The 15,445-nt window shown below is 53.2% G+C and overlaps 1 protein-coding gene across 1 annotated transcript; it reads right to left on the bottom strand.

The window, feature by feature from the left end:
* Positions 1-201: 201 nt before the first annotated feature.
* On the bottom strand, positions 202-12,771 carry KAT5 (lysine acetyltransferase 5). Its single transcript, XM_034776090.1, has 14 exons — positions 12,653-12,771; positions 12,499-12,565; positions 8,658-8,726; positions 7,818-7,954; positions 7,174-7,353; positions 6,310-6,390; positions 5,603-5,677; positions 4,764-5,012; positions 4,132-4,221; positions 2,467-2,607; positions 1,703-1,796; positions 1,464-1,623; positions 1,102-1,183; positions 202-760 (listed from the first exon to the last, which is right to left on the bottom strand). The coding sequence occupies exons 1-14, from the start codon at positions 12,662-12,664 to the stop codon at positions 626-628; spliced, it is 1,572 nt and encodes a 523-aa protein (XP_034631981.1). The 5' UTR covers positions 12,665-12,771; the 3' UTR covers positions 202-625.
* Between the last annotated feature and the right edge of the window lie 2,674 nt (positions 12,772-15,445).

Here is a 15,445-nt window from a genome sequence, read left to right as displayed (position 1 = left end):
CTGCAGCTGGCTCTGGGGTGACACATAGCAGCTGCTGTTGGCAGGGACACTGCTCACTAGTGGAAGAAGTGGCTGCCCCCCAGAATCCCTGGGAGTCGAGGCCTGATGCTGCTCAGGGTATTGCACAGCCCTGGGGAGGATAATGCAGCCTGAGCACCCCTCATCCTTCTCTAGCTGATTAAAAAGGTCCAGGATCAATCATTTTAGTTCCAGGATCTTTATCAAAAACTCAGATCGAGTGACAGAGAAATGCAAATGCTGGCCAGCTGCTGTGGGCCCAGGGCCACCTATTCTCAGCCTTTGGGCTCCTCAGTCACAGCCCACACTGTTCAAGGTGGCCTGGCAAGATGCAAGTCCTACACGCAAATGGGGCCCTCACCCTGGCGCTGAGACAAGGAGAGCAGCATGGGGGCCTCTGCCCCTTCCCATGGACCTCGAGCCATGGCCGGCGAACGATGCAGCCCCAGCCTAGCCCTGTGGCAGAGCACATGATCATCCTTGGAGATGCTGTTGCCCAGTCTGTCCTGGCCCTGGGATAAACTCCCAGGAGCTGCACGTTAGCTGGATGTCTGTGAGGCCCCATGCCAGGGCCATGGGGGAGTGGGTGGCAGACAGGCCCTGCCTCTCACCACTTGCCCCTCTTGCTCCAGTCCTTGGGTGTGAAGTGCAGACACTTGGAGTCAATGCGCAGGATCCGCTTCAGCATCGCCCGTTCGTGCCCGTCCACTATGTCCTCTGAGAGCGTCAGAATGTACTGGCCCTTTAAGGGAGACAGCAGGGGCCCAAGTCAGCGATGGGGTTCAAGAGAAATGTCTTGTCAGGGTCCCTGAGAAAATTAGTGAAGGGACCTGAGCCAACCTAGCTGCTTGTCTCCATTGATGTGTTTTGGTCCTATGTGGCAGCCCAATCAGCATCCCCTGTCTCCCAGAGCCAGGGACAGACCTCAGGAGTCCTGCCTCCCACCCCCCCTTAATTCAGCTACCCCAATGCCTTGGTATCTCTCCATGCTAGTGACATATACAAGGAAGCCACTTGCCCCTCTTGGGTACCACTAGGAATCTCACTCCAGAGCCTCCAGAGCATTCCCCCGAGGGTGGCTACCTTGTAGTAATTGATGAGGTTCAGGTACTGCAGTGTGGAGATCACATCCTCCTTCTTGATGCTGGTGATCTCACTGATTTCACTGAAAGGGAATGGAAGACATGAAGGGGTAGAAGACAGTGACCTGGGGGTGGGAGTGCACAGCAGCCAACGGCACCTTCCCCATGTGCTCTAAGGCCATTCTGTCTGCGACCAGCCCTGGAATCACAGTCGAGGGAATGATTTTGAAGCAGCCCTCCATAAAGTGGTAACTCTGACTCCTAATGACAACTGGGTCTGTGTTCCCTGTCACTGATTATTGGTGCAGAATCCTCTGCTCTGGGATTGAGGGTGGAGTTTGGGATTGTGGGCGGGGCACTCACTTGATGGTGATCTGTGGGCGCTCCCCGTTCTCAGACTTCAGGTTCATGAGGATCTCCAAGATGGTCTGGGACCAGTAGCTGCGGTAGGAGAGGAGCCCGAGGTCTGAGAGTGGCTTCTCTGGCGTCCCCGTCTTCCCTTCCACCTTGGAGAGCTCGTAGCCTGCCAGGGGAATGGGAGGAGATGGGGTGAGGGAGATGGAGATCAGGGGCGGGAGCTGGGGTGGGAAGGTGCCACTTACTGAATTCAATAAGCAGCTTGCCATAGCCTCGCCTCTGGTATGGGGGCAGGGTCAAGATGCAGGCCACATTGTAGTCTTCTGTTGACTCCTTCTCCTACGGCAAACAGCAAAGGATTCACACCTCAGCCAGTGGCTGCAGATTGCTTTGATGCTGGGTGTTCCAGTGACTCCCCTACCATCAAGACTGCCACAGATCCCCATGCCTGGTACCATGAGTTCTGGCCTCATCCACTGCACCCCCTACATGAATTCCCGCTCATGCCTCCTTCCACAAATCCTGACCCTGGCCACAGATTCCTGCTCTCACACACCCTCCCATGGATCCTCTCACAGGCCACGATAGCCCCCTGCCACAGATTGGGGCCATAACCACATTATCTGGGCCTTCAATCCCCACCATAGCCACAGTCCCCTCCCTCACCCCAACCACAAGTTCCCATGCATGGTCACAGCAGCCCCTTCCCCCTCATCCCAGATAGCCACAGACAAAGCCTGGTCAATGGGGGAGTGGCTGTGACAAGGCACAGCGATTCCCTGACCAACAGCTAGTGTCTCAGATGCTCCCTAGCTTCAATGACCCTTCAGGCATCTCCATGGGGAGGCTCGCAACTCATCAGGCACTGGGGCCAGCCCATGGGATTCCTATTATACCACAGTGACCTGCTCTGACTGGCCAGAGAACAGTGGGAGAGCAAGGGCCGTGACAGGAGCAGGGATGGAGGGTCCCATCCAGGGAGCGGGGAGCACAGGGCAGTGCCCCTCACCTTGGAGAAATAGCCCACGATGTGGAAGCCCTTGCAGTCATACTCTGTCATGACGTAGAAGAGGAAGGGGTCAGTGTCATAGTACAGGGTCTTGTGGTCCAGGAAGCACTTCGCCAGCAGGCAGAGGTTCTGTGAGTAGCTCTGCAGGGACAGCATAAGCCGGAAGCGTTAACATCCTCACTCTAGTGAGTGAGTGAGTGTGTGTGTATGTGTGTGTCAGTCAGCTAGCTAGCTAGCTGCAGGGGGCTGCTGGGGAGGGCCCCAGCTCTAGTTACCAGCCCCTGGCCCAACGGGGATCTGCACTCAGACCTTCTCCAGCCCGCTTCATCAGACTGGCTCAGGCCACAGTACTAAAGTCCCACGTTGCCCAGGACGCTGTCATAATCAAACTAGAGAAATGTGACGAGGACTCCGGTGGCACCTTAAAGACCAACAGATTTATTTAGGCATAAGCTTTCGTGGGTAAAACCCCACACAAAATCTGAAGAAGTGGGGTTTTTTATGCCCAGATAAATCCGTTAGTCTTTAACACAGTTACCCCTCTGATACTAGAGAAATGTGGTCTCAGTGTTTCTCAACCTTTTTGATACCGGGGACCAGCTTGCAGCCTTCCTAACCTGTGTCAGGGAGATCTCAAGGACTGGCTCTGGTCTAGATAAAGTTACTATATGGTGGGTGCACTAGTTAAAAGACCGTACTCAAGGGGTAGTTATCAATGGTTCACTGTCAAACTGGGAGGGCGAAGCTAGTAGGATGCCATAGGCATCAGTCCTGGGTCCAGTACTATTCAATATTGTCATTAATGACTTTAGATATTGGAGTGGAGACTAAGCTTATAAAATTTGCAGGTGACAACAAGCTGGGAGAGGTTTGCAAGCACTTTGGAGGATAGGTTTAGAATTCAGAATGATCTTGATACATTGGGAGAATTGGTCTGAAATCAACAAAATGAATTTCAATAAAGACAAGTGCAAAGTACTGCACTTAGTGGTAGTCCTGCTGAAAAGAATCGGGGGGGTTAGTATGAGTCAACAATGTGATGCAGTTGCAGAAAAGGCTAATGTCATTTTGGGGTGTATTAACCGGAGTGTCGTATGTGAGATGTGGGAGGTCCCGTTCTACTCAGCACTGGTGAGGTCTCAGCTGGAGAACTGTGTCCAGATTTGGATGCCACACTTCTAGTTAAGTATTAGAATAGGTTTCCAAGGGAAGTTGTAAAATCCCAGTCACTGGAAGTTTTTAAGACAGGTTGTTAGACAAACACCTGTCAGGGATGATCTAGGTTTATTGGTCCTGCCTTAGCACAGGGACTGCGCTAGATGACCTCTTGAGGCCTCTTTCAGCCCTACATTTCTGATTCTATGGAGGAGGAGAGTGTGACAGAATCCCTTACAGGGGAAACCGAGGCACAGAGATGGGAAGGAACTTCCCCAGGTTACCCAGAGAGGTATCAGTTGGGCTGGGAATGAACCCAGGAGTCCTGACTCCCAGCCCCTCTCTATTGTAGCCACTTAAACCCATTCCCATAGCCAGACATCCCTGTCACACACCCAGGCTTCCAGACCCTGGAATCAGGCAGTCTCCTAAGGGTTAAAGGTGGAACAGAGAGCCCCACCCCAGCCGTTCCCTAGTGAGGGGACCTGCTGCCCCAGGTCTGCCCCTTGCCTTGTTCTTGCGCCCATCGATCTCAAAGAAGGAGATGGTGCCTTTGCGGTAGATTTCATTCCCAGGCGGGTGCCGCAGGTCGCACTTAGTCTGTGGGAGAGAGAATCCCATACAAGCAGTCAGACACTGCACCTTGCACATGGGGCACCTCGATTGCAGAATGACACCAGTGATTGAGGGCCAGAGGGGCTGAGTTCCAAGGGGAGAGGGAAAGAACTGGATGCATCTAGCAGAGTTCAGGGGAGTGGCTAACAGGCTACTTGGAGCCGAAGAGTAAACCCCCCCCAGAGATCGAGTCTGCCTCTCCCTCTCCTTCCAGCTGGTAGAACTAGGATTAGAGAATTATACAGCTACAGGGACTCCTCACCCCGCACTGAGATGCAACATCCTCTGGGGTGAGACAAAGGGGGCTGTTTATACAGGTATCCCTTGCCTGGTGCCAAGTGGGGCCGGGGTCAGCACCAACTTGGAGGGAAATGCAGCCCCTACTGAGTCACCCATCCTGCTCCCTGCAGGCCAGAGCCCCTAGTGCCACGCTAGGGAACAGACTCAGGGGCAGAAGCCCTGGGATCATGGAGTCAAGGCTGTGCCTGCCAGGGGCCATGCAGGGGCACGGGGAGGGTGATACGTACTAGGTGCCTCTGCAGGCACTTGAGGCTCTTGACGTATTTGAGGCAGAACTCGCAGAGGTACAGCACCGGCAGGGTGGTGAGCTCCTGCGGGTAGGGTGAGAAGTACCAGGGCTTCAGGCGGTGCCGGCCCAGCTCGATGCATTCTATGTTCTTCATGCGTGTGATGATGTCGTCGTGGCTGCGGTCTGACACGAGGCTGCCCGTCATGCGCGGGGCCGAGGGGATGCCATCAGAGCTGTCCTGAGAGTCCTGCAGGCGGCACAGAGGCAGGGTCAGGAGCTGCTGGACATGCCCTCCTAACCCCTCCTCTCTGGGCCCCGCCCCCTACTCGGTCTCAAATCAGGCCTCCCTGTGCCCTTCCCAAGGGCCTCCAGAACCCAAAGGCTGGCTGCTGATGGTGTGTGCATGGTGGCACAGAAAGGAATCCTGGCTCCTCTCCCAGATCCTGCAGGGCTTCCAGGTCCGAGAGAATGGGCCTGGGAGATCCCCCACCCCACTTCTCCCCACTCAGCACACCCAACCCTGATGGTGCTGCAGCCTCGGCCTTGGGCAGGCTATGACTTCACCTGTACTGGGGCTCAGGGCTGCTCCTTGCGCCAGCAGCATCTCCCCCAGGGAAAGGGGCAGGGGCTAGCAGAGAGCTGGGGAGATAAAGTTCCGGTCAGCGGCTGCTCCAGGCCAAATCCTGGAGGGACCCAACTGATCACTCATGGAGTGGATCCCTGCCTGCTGCCCTGGGAACCTGAGAGAGCTCCTCCACTGCTGGCTATGGCTGGTGGTTTCCCTGGCTGGGGGCAGCTAACACCCCATCCCTCCATTCAAGCCAGGGCAGAGTTTACCTCATCTGTGCCCAGGCAGTTGGATTTCCTCTTCCTGCCAGGCTGGGCAGCCACTGCTCTCCTGGCTGAGCCGTTCTGGAAGAGAAGGTGAGAGGGGTGTTATGTACAGGCCATGGGTGGGAGGAGGGATCAGCCATTTCCTGGCAGCAGCACAGGGAGGGGCTCCGCCTCCATCATCACCTGACCAGTGGGATGAAGCTAGGAACAAGGCAGTTTTAAGGCAATCTGACACCACAAGGCAGGCCCTGGCCCCACCGGCAGCCAAGGAGTCAGGGCTGGAAGCATGAGGACCCATCAGAACGTCCCCCAGCAGGCAGGCGGGTGTCATCTCCACTGGGGCTGAACCCTTTCTGTTCCACACAGAGCACCTTGCTGAGTCCACTAAGCAGTGGGGCTGGGGGTTAACACCCTTTGGAGATGCCCAGAGCAGCTCTATCTTGGAGGGATTGGCTCAGGCTCTCTGCAGACTCAGGCATTGCTGTATTGGTTGCATTTGGGTTACATTTTCTCCCCAAGCATGAGGGTGAGAAGCTGTGATTTTGCCCTGATCACAGAACTCCAGGAGCTCAGGCACTGGTCTCAGGGTAATTGTGCCTGGGCCTACACCCAGCCCTGGGCAGGAAGGAGCAAGGAACAGTGCCCAGAGCTCTCCCTGTGATGGAAATACCCCTCACCCCTGTACATCCCATCAACCCCTCTGCTCTTACCTGGGGGAAAACAGAGGCTTGAGTGGTCTCTGTGGAAGCAGGGACGGGGGTTGCTGGGGAAACCACCTCCACCTTCCGCTTCTGAAACAGACCCAAAAAATGGTTCATCCACATGGGATGTTGCAAAGCTTCACAGTCGTCCGCCCCTGCACAGCATCCCCCGCGGGGGCAGCTTCTCATCTGCAGATGTACGGGCATCACAGTATCTTGTAATCTCAAAAAAAACTTTCTAGGCTGTTTATATGGGGATCCCTCACCCAGCACTGACTTGCAGCTGCCTCTGGGGTGGGGCACAGGGTTGTTTATACAGAGATCCCTGGCCTGGTGCTAAGAGACTTCCCCCCTCTGGGGTGGGGTGTGAGGGCTGTTTAACAGTGCATGACAGTGTAGAGCAGGAGGATAAAAATCTCTTTTCCAGCTAAAACTGCATGAAGTTCTAGGGAGGCAGAAAGTAACCGTCCAAGCTCTGATTTGGCTAGGACACCGTGGTTCACACCAAGACTCTGAGGGAAGGGCCGAGAGATCTTTAATGACCAAGAGTGGTTCCTTATCTGCATCGTTTGACTGAGGTCTCACAGCACCCTCTAGCTTCACACTGTGAGGGAAAAGTGCCTCTATTGGACCCCCACTGCCAGCAGCGCACTGCCCTCTAGCATCATGATATGAAGGACAGTGAGCTCTGGATGGGGGGAGAATACCCCCTAGTGAATCCCCAGCACCATGCCTTGGGGTTCTCCCATGCAAGTCCAGACCCAGCCCGACCCCGGCCAGCTTGTATGACCTGGCGCGATCCCAGCCTGTGGCCATGCCCAGACCATGCTGAGGACACGAGGTGGGGGAGGTATCCCCGGCGCCGGTGCGTACCGTTGTCCGATGGTTCGGCTGGACACAGGAGCTGGAGGAGAGGGGTTGGTCAGGCTCCCCGGGAACAGCCTCCCTCTCCTTGGGTAGGTTAAAGCGGAGCGTTATCTGCACTGGGATGGGGAGGGTTTTACCGCTGGCTGGAGTTGAGGCAGGTTGTAGAGACAGATCCAAGGTCTTCCTCTGAGTAGGGATGAAGATGGAGGTGGGGGGGGGGAGTTACCAACACACCCAGTGGGGGAGAGGATGCAATGTTGGTCAGGTGAGGGGGGCGTGGCACCAGTGTCCCAGCTCGCCGCAGGCCAGGCAGCGAGAGGAGTACGTGGGTCCAGAGAGATACGATGCCTTAGTGCTAGGGCCAATGCTGGGCCCTGCTCTTAGGATAAGTGGTACTCTAGCATCCCTGCCTTGTAGACCTGTATGTTTGCAACCCCTGGGTCGGGATCAGGTGGAGGGAGCCGGTCTGGGCCATCAGGGAGAACACTGTTCTGGGTAAGCGTCCACATCTCCCCATCCCCCGTCCCTCCAACCATCCCTGATGTCCTCCTCCTGATCCCCAGGCCAGCACTCTCATCCCAGCCCGCTCCCTATAGCATCCCCCAGAGCAGCACTAGCATCCTCCCTGGCCTATGGCCAGCTCCTCTTACCACTTCCCGCTCTGGGGAGCTGGGCCGGGAGCCAGGCAGCCCATTCTTGGTGGGAGTCTTGGCTTCCTTCTTGGGGAACTGGATCTTCTTCAGGTCCAGCCGGTCATGGGTCACCCATTCGTCCAGACGCTTGTTAACTGCGGCGGTGGGGAGACCAGGTTAGTGGTGCTCTCTGTTAGGGTGATGGGAAAGGAGGAAAGAGGCCCCTGCGGACAGCCAGTCCCAGGCAGAAAAGTGGTGCTAAGACTGCCCAAGGCTGGAGAGGGATGGAGGAGCTGCAGAGGGGAAAGCAATGCCTCACACTGGTGAACAGCACCACCCTCTGGCCATTTGGACAGTTGAACCCAAAACATTTAGCTCCATCAGAGTCTCGGCTCCAGAAGCAGGAGTCCTGGTTTCCTTGTATGAGTGAGGTTTATGATGAGAGGGGAAAGGTCTTCAGGAGGGAAAGTACAAGCCCAAGAACTCAGGGCATTCATAACTATGCCACTATACGCAACACCCCCACCTGTGTGTGCGCGCAACAGGAGACCCACAAACAGGACAGTGTCCTGCTGGGCAGTGGGGTCAGCTCTGATTCTGAAGTAAGCGCACCACCTACTGGGTCCCCGACCCCACTTGCCATGGTACTCTGATGGGAAACCTCAAAGGATCTAGAGTTCCTTGAGCTGGATCAGAGCCAACACCCCCTAGAGGGGAAAGGCCCAGTGTTTCACTCCCTCCCCCCATCCCCGAGCCAGCTAGTCCCCATGGTATAAGTCCAGATTGGAGGAAAACCCCATAGCCTATTTCCCAGAATCCAGAGGAACTCCCTATTCGAGGGCCAACCAATTTACTCACAGTCAATGTAATGCACATAGAAAAGCTTCCGGCCACTGATGTCCTTAACACTGAGGATTTCAGCCAGAGCTGCAGGGGGAGAAGGAAATAGCATTTCAGAGGAAATTTCCACTCAGAGCAGATGCAAGAAACCATCCCTTGTAATGTTTATACACCACAGGGATCCAGAGTTAGGAACAGAATGCACAGGGTGGCTGCTTGACACCAGGAATTGGCAGGGGGAACACAGTTACAAAAGGCTGCATGAAGTTAGGTGCTGTGATGGGAGGGTCATGCCCAAATCTCTTTCCCCCCTCCCCACTCCCATACCCCTGCTTCTCCCTCTCCCCTCCCAGAGCGGAGAATAGAACACAGGTGGCCTGGCCCCTAGTGTTCTAGTTTCCAATCCTGGATGCGGAAGGGGAGTAGAAATCCTGACTCCCAGCCCTCAGCTCTAACCACTAGACCCAACTGCCTCCATATAAACACCACCCCAACAATGAGTAGTGAAGGCAGCATATTTTAAGACAGAAACTGACAATTTTTCAAAATTGCCATATTTTGAAAATATCTCAGTTTGTGACACTGTTTCCCAGGAAACATTCCGGCCCTGATGCTGCACTCTATAACATGCTAGAGGACTCAATGGGAAGTGCTGGGCACGGCGGGATCAGGGGCAATCTCCCAGCTATTGTTTATATTCCTTTCAAAACACTTTTAGAAGGGTTTTTCTTCTTAATCCCATGTTGATGCTTATAAGGGATTTTTTTCAGCAGTGAAGAAATTGACTATGGAGAGTTAAGAGTGAAACTGCATTGAGCTGTCAAATGCACACAGTGAACAATCTGGGAAGAAAAGAAAAAATATGTATATTAGTTTGATTCAATTCCTTCAGTTCTAGTCATCTTGGGCATTACTTTTAACTACTATAGGTCCAAAAGGCGCAAGGTCACACAGCTAAGAGAGCAGGTGAACTGTTTAAGATGGGTACTGTAGTGTGGAAAGCAGCAACTCTGAAAAGGACATAGGGTTCATGGTAGATAACCAGTTGAACATGAGCTTCCAGTGTGACGCTGTAGCTAAAAGGGTGAATGTAATCCTTGGATGGATAAGCAGGAGTATCTCAAGCAGGAGCTGGGATGGGCCATATACAGAGGTAATAGCATTACTGGATACTGTGTCCCGTTCAGATGGCCACACTTCAAAAGGAAGCTGAAAAATTGGAAAGAGAGCTACAAGAATGATTTGAGGTTTGGAAGACTTGCCTGACAGTTAGTGCAATCTATGTCGCTTATACAGGAGAAGGTTAAAAGGTCACTGGACCATGCTACATGAGGAGAAGATTCTTGACAGCAGAGGGCTCATTAATGTAGCAGATAAAGCTAGAAGGTGATCCAGCAGCCGGAAACTGGATATTCAGGCTAGAAATGAGTCTGGAAATGAGTCTTTAAATCAAGATTAGACATCTCTTTCTAAAAGCTGCACTCTAGCTCAACCACCAGATCTGGGCTGGATGCAGGAATGGCTGTGACGGATTCTCAGGCTTGGGTGATGCTGGAGGTCAGAATGGATGGCCAAGCCTTGGAATCCAGATCACTGCGTTCAGTTTTGGTCACCCCAGCTCAACAAGGATGTACCAGAATTTGAGGGGGGGGGGGGCAGAGGTAGGGTAAGAAGGGGGGGGGGGGGGGGGGGGGGGGGGGAACTCTCCTGGGAAGAGATTAAATGACTGGGATTGTTTGTCTTACAGAGGAGACGAAGAAAATGTTACACGATAAAAGTATATAAAAGAATGACTGGGATAGAGAATGGGGATGGGAACCTCTGTTCTCCAGGTCTCGTAGCACAAGAGCAATGGGAATTTTAGAGAAACTTCAAACAGATCAAAGGACATTCTTTTTCATGTAATACACCATCAGCCTCTGGAAGTCATTGACACTTGACACAGCTGAGTGCAGGATCCCAAAAGAGACTGGGGGTTTATAAGGATAATGACACTGTCCAGGGTCAACAGAAAAAAGAACAGGAGTTTTGGAATCCTCCCATCCTCTAAATATTGGGGGAATCCACCCCGTATCAGGTTATTCCACTGCAAAGTAAGAGATTTTACACCTCTGCTCGTGGAATTTTTCCTATGCTTGTGGAATTGTTTAAATGGGAAGGCTGTGAAGAGTATAAAATAAAAATACCCTCTGCAAGATAGTTACAGATTTAGGGCAATGCCCCACATGATTCTATTGGATCTGGCAGGAGATATCTTCGCAGCACTTGGGAGGGTGACAATATAGACATATGAGAGGTTATCATGTTAATACAGGAGTGTGTCTGGAAAAACACATGCTGTTTGGATTTCACTGGAATAAGACATTTTTCATGCTAGAGCTTGGTTTTGTCCCAACTCTGGCAGCATTTCACTACAGCCAACATTTTCTGTGTGTCTATGTCATTCATTATAAATCATAATTAATACACAAATAGTGTGATTAATTATATATTGATAAAAGAGGGTCCTGGGAGTCAGAAATCCTGAGTTCTATTCCTGGCTCTGGGAGGGGAGTGAAAAGTAATCTTTAGAGGAGAACGGGCTTTGTACTGCCGTCCATAACTGTAGCATTGGAGGCATGGAATCAGGACTTGTTGGTTCTCTTGCCAGTTCTGACAGGGGAGTATGGCCTTCAAAAATCTCTGAACCTACTGGAAAGATCACAGGAGTAGGAGTCAAGACTCGAAGATTCTGTCCCTAGTTCTGCCATTTGACATGTGACTATGGACAAGTTTATTTCCCTCCCTGTGCCTCAATTTCTCCATCTATAAAATGAGAATAATACTAGTGACCTGCCTGGGATTGAGGCTTCATGGAGCTTTGAGATCCCTGGATGGGATGTACAAGGCATTACTATCCACATCTTTTTTATTATTCACTATTTGTGTCATGATAGGGCCTAGACTGATCACAGATCAGGGGTCCATTGTGCCAGACAACAGACAGACCCATACCAGGATCAGGGGGTCTCCCCACTGTGCCAGGCACTGCACGATGAGAGACAATCCCTGCTCAAAAGAACTCACAGTCCAAGTATATGATGAGAGATAATAAGTGACTAGGAAGAACGGTGCACAAGGAATCATCTGTGTTTATAGGTACCAAGGACCACTCAGAGGCTAGTGCATCCCTGCAGCACACATTCTCACCCGGGCCAACTCTGGTTCTCAATACAGTTCTACAGTTACATGAGATCATTCTGATTCTGGGGCAGTGCCCTGGGTATTACCCAGTGTCTCCTCCGCCCAGTGTGTGACTAGCCCCTGCATTCAAATGCTGCCCTGGGGTCCTCGCTCATAACCTAAAGTGGGGGTGGTTATCCTACACACTTGGGGCACCCCATGTGATCAGGAGATAGGCAGGCAGCTCCAAAATGACAGGCCAACATTTCCTTCCCTAGGGAGCCTAAAATTCAAACCTGGAGGATGCCAAGGTCTCGAGATGACCAACCACCCCCACAATTTGGGTTCAAGGCCTCTACAAGGAAAGAGGGGCGCAGCTCTACGTAGTTACTGCCCCATCACACTCCCCGTTCCATCTTCCATAAATATCCCAACCTTATCCCTCTTCCAACTAGGGCCCCCTATTGGCCCGTCCTCCAATCCTCCTCATTGGGCCCATCTCTCCCTCCACCCCAGCTCTTCATTGGCGCCAACCCTATAGCCTCCTTAGGACCCCTCCCTCCCTTGCCACAGGAAGCACCATAACCCCACATGTCCCACCCCCTCTTCTCCAGCTATCCTCCATCGTACTCATATACCCTCTAGCCCCGCCCCTTTAAGCCACACCCTCTTCCAGTTAGCCCCGCCCCTCACTTACGCCATTCATCTTCGTTGTCCTGGTTGCGACGCAACACGGGCAGGCGGCAGCCCTCGGTTACCTCCCCCTGCGGGCGGGATGCAAAGCGGTTAGCGGCGATTCCCGGGAATCCCGCCCCCACCCTGCCGGACACCACCCTCCAGACCCCACTCACCACCTCCGCCATCTTGGATGCTCGCCGGGGAGCGCGGCCTTCTCTTCCGTTCCCCGCGCCGGGACACTTCCGGGATCGCGTAGGGTCCCTTCCGGTCTGTCATAGTTACTTCCGGCCCACTCAACATCAGCTTCGGTAGCGTCTGGCTCTGGCCCTGTTCAGAATTACTTCCGGGAGTATGAGTGACTCCTTCCGGTCTCGGCTAGGCCCCAGTCCGGGGCTGTTCACGGCGCTCGCCTGGCTCGGAAAGGGAATCTGAGGAGCCGGCGGGGCCAGTGTTAGGGAGCGAGGCGTAAATGGCGGCGGCGGGGGATTGACCCAGGCGTCTGGCAGCTAGCTGGACTCATGGGAGGAAGTCATGTGACACCACGAGGCCAGTCGAGTGCCCGGCAGCGTGTGTCGAGGGATCCTCGAGGTTCGGCTCCTCACCCTCCCCTGCTTCTAAAACCTCAACCCCGGGAGAGGGGGAGCCGCGTGAAACGTGTCCCTGGAGGCCCTGAGCCCGACACCGCAGCCAGCCAGCCTGGGCCCACAGCGACCTGACTTGGAGCCACAGAGACTCGTCTCAGGGGCTGGGAGCCAGGGATCAGGAGTTCAAGATTCGTCCATTGTTTGCTGCTAATATTTCCATCCGCTTCCCAGCCCTCTAGCTAGGGGAGGTGACTAGCATCCTTTCTGTTGTACAGGTAGGAAGCTAGGGGCACTTAAAGCGAAGCTGGGAATAGAGCCCATCTCTCTAAGGTGGTGTGGCACCGTTGGCCTCCGTAGCACTTACAGTGGCACCGCTTGCCTTGCCTCAGTTTCCCCAGGGTTCTTTAATCCCCTTTTTTGGGGCTTTCCAGGTCTGTCTTTTAATCACCCTTCTATTAGGAGTTCAGCCTCAGAGAGGCTGTTGACAGGCAATCTTTTATCTCAGCATGCCCAGGACCAGAGCCCCATTATGCAAGGTACTGTACAAACACAAAACCTACCTCACGATCTATAAATCAAGAAATGACAGATAGATACAGCCAGACAGGAACAATGAGACAATCCTGGTCTGCATGCTGGGCACTGGGTTCATAACACCAACAGCCTAAACATCATGCTTTTTGTAGGCATTGTGACATAGTGGGGATTTTCCCTTGTTATGTTGTATGTGAGCCTATGTGACTCTTACTGTTTTGCATGAATGCTGTGTGTGCTTCAGTTTCCCTGTATATTGCACCAATGTCTACATTGCGGGAATAAGGGTGTGTGACTTTTGTGGGAGTTGCTCCAGCTGTCTGCACGGATGCTATGGTCGCCCCTTTGTAACTTGAGAACCAGAAGGGGGATGTGATCAGGTGACTCTTGGCCCAGGAAGTGAGACAAAGGCTAGAGGAGGAACAACGGGCAGGGCAGGGGCCAGGCAGCTGAAAGGGAGTCAGTCTCCGCTGGCTTAGGGCACAGAGGGAGGACCTGAGCCCTGGCTCTGGGCTCCCCTCCTCCCAAGATGGACTTCGCTGAAAGTCACTGATTTCTGTGCTAACAAGTTCTGTCCCACGCTGTGTTCCTGTTGACTAATAAACCTTCTGTTTTACCGGCTGGCCGAGAGTCACATCTGACTGTGGAGTTGGGGTGCAGGGACCTCTGGCTTCCCCAGGAATCCTGTCCAGGTGGACTCGCTGCGGGAAGCACACGGTGTGGAAGGGGATGCTGAATGCTCCGAGGTCAGACCCAGGAAGGTCGAAGCTGTGTAAGCTTCTTGCCCTGGTGACAATATGCTCAGAGAGAGGAGGCTCCCCCAGAGTCCTGGCTGACTTCATACGGAGTAGTTCCAGAGTATCGCCCCGGTGACTCCGTGACAGGCATCCCAACAAAGGATAGTTTGAAGGAGGACAATGAGATGGCTCTGCGGGTATTTACAGCGAGCTCCTCACAAACATAAGTGATAGCATGGGAGAAAGGATGAAGGGGCTGTTGACAAATGTAACAAGTGAGCAGTGGATGCTGCCAGTACAGGCTGATTGGGGATGGGAATCGGCTTCTTTATATTAAATGAGAGATCACAAGTGCTGGAACTAGGGGTGCTGCTGCATCCCCTGACTTGAAGTGGCTTCCATTATGTACAGGGTTTACAATTTGGTTCAATGGCTCTCAGCACCTCTACTATACAAATTGTTCCAGCACCCCTGAGAGAGATTATAGGTCAGGTGGGGATTGGCCATGGAGGGCCTTGAAAGGGAAGAGAAGCAGCTTATGACTGATCTAGGAGAGAAGGGAAGACCAATGAAGGGAAGCACAGAGAGGGGTGATACAGTCAAAGTAATGGCCTAGGAGAATGATCTTTGCACCAGCAAAGGAATTTACAACAAAGAGTGATCTCCCTGAGAGACTTCTGGGGGAAGAGGTAAGGTGATGTGGCTGTGTCCTCCTTAAGGGAGGTTGGTGTGAGTGAGTTTATTTGCTAGAGACAGGGATCAGAACAATATCTCTGCCAGAACCAGCCTTGAGGGTTTACCTCTGAGGTCTGAAGCCCCAAGAGGCGACTGTAGGGCCATCAAACATTGACTCAGCCATTTACTGCTGTGGGCATCTGGCCTAAAAACCCACTGGGGAGGCCACAGCAGCTGTGATAAGACTCTTATCCTTCCTGGTTCCTTTGTGGCCTTGTCACATCCTATATGGCATGTGCAGCCCCCTATATGATTTTGTAACACCCCATAGTGGTCCCTGTATAATGCAGTGGTGCCCCACCCTAGTCCCAATCACATCTCATGAACTGGTCCCTATATGGCCCCATAATGATCCACTGTAGTTCCTAAATAACCC

This window comes from Trachemys scripta, chromosome 7 (genome assembly GCF_013100865.1).
Source record: "Trachemys scripta elegans isolate TJP31775 chromosome 7, CAS_Tse_1.0, whole genome shotgun sequence".
In the NCBI taxonomy this organism is placed as follows: Eukaryota; Metazoa; Chordata; order Testudines; family Emydidae; genus Trachemys; species Trachemys scripta.
This window is presented reverse-complemented; position numbering and strand designations above follow the sequence as displayed.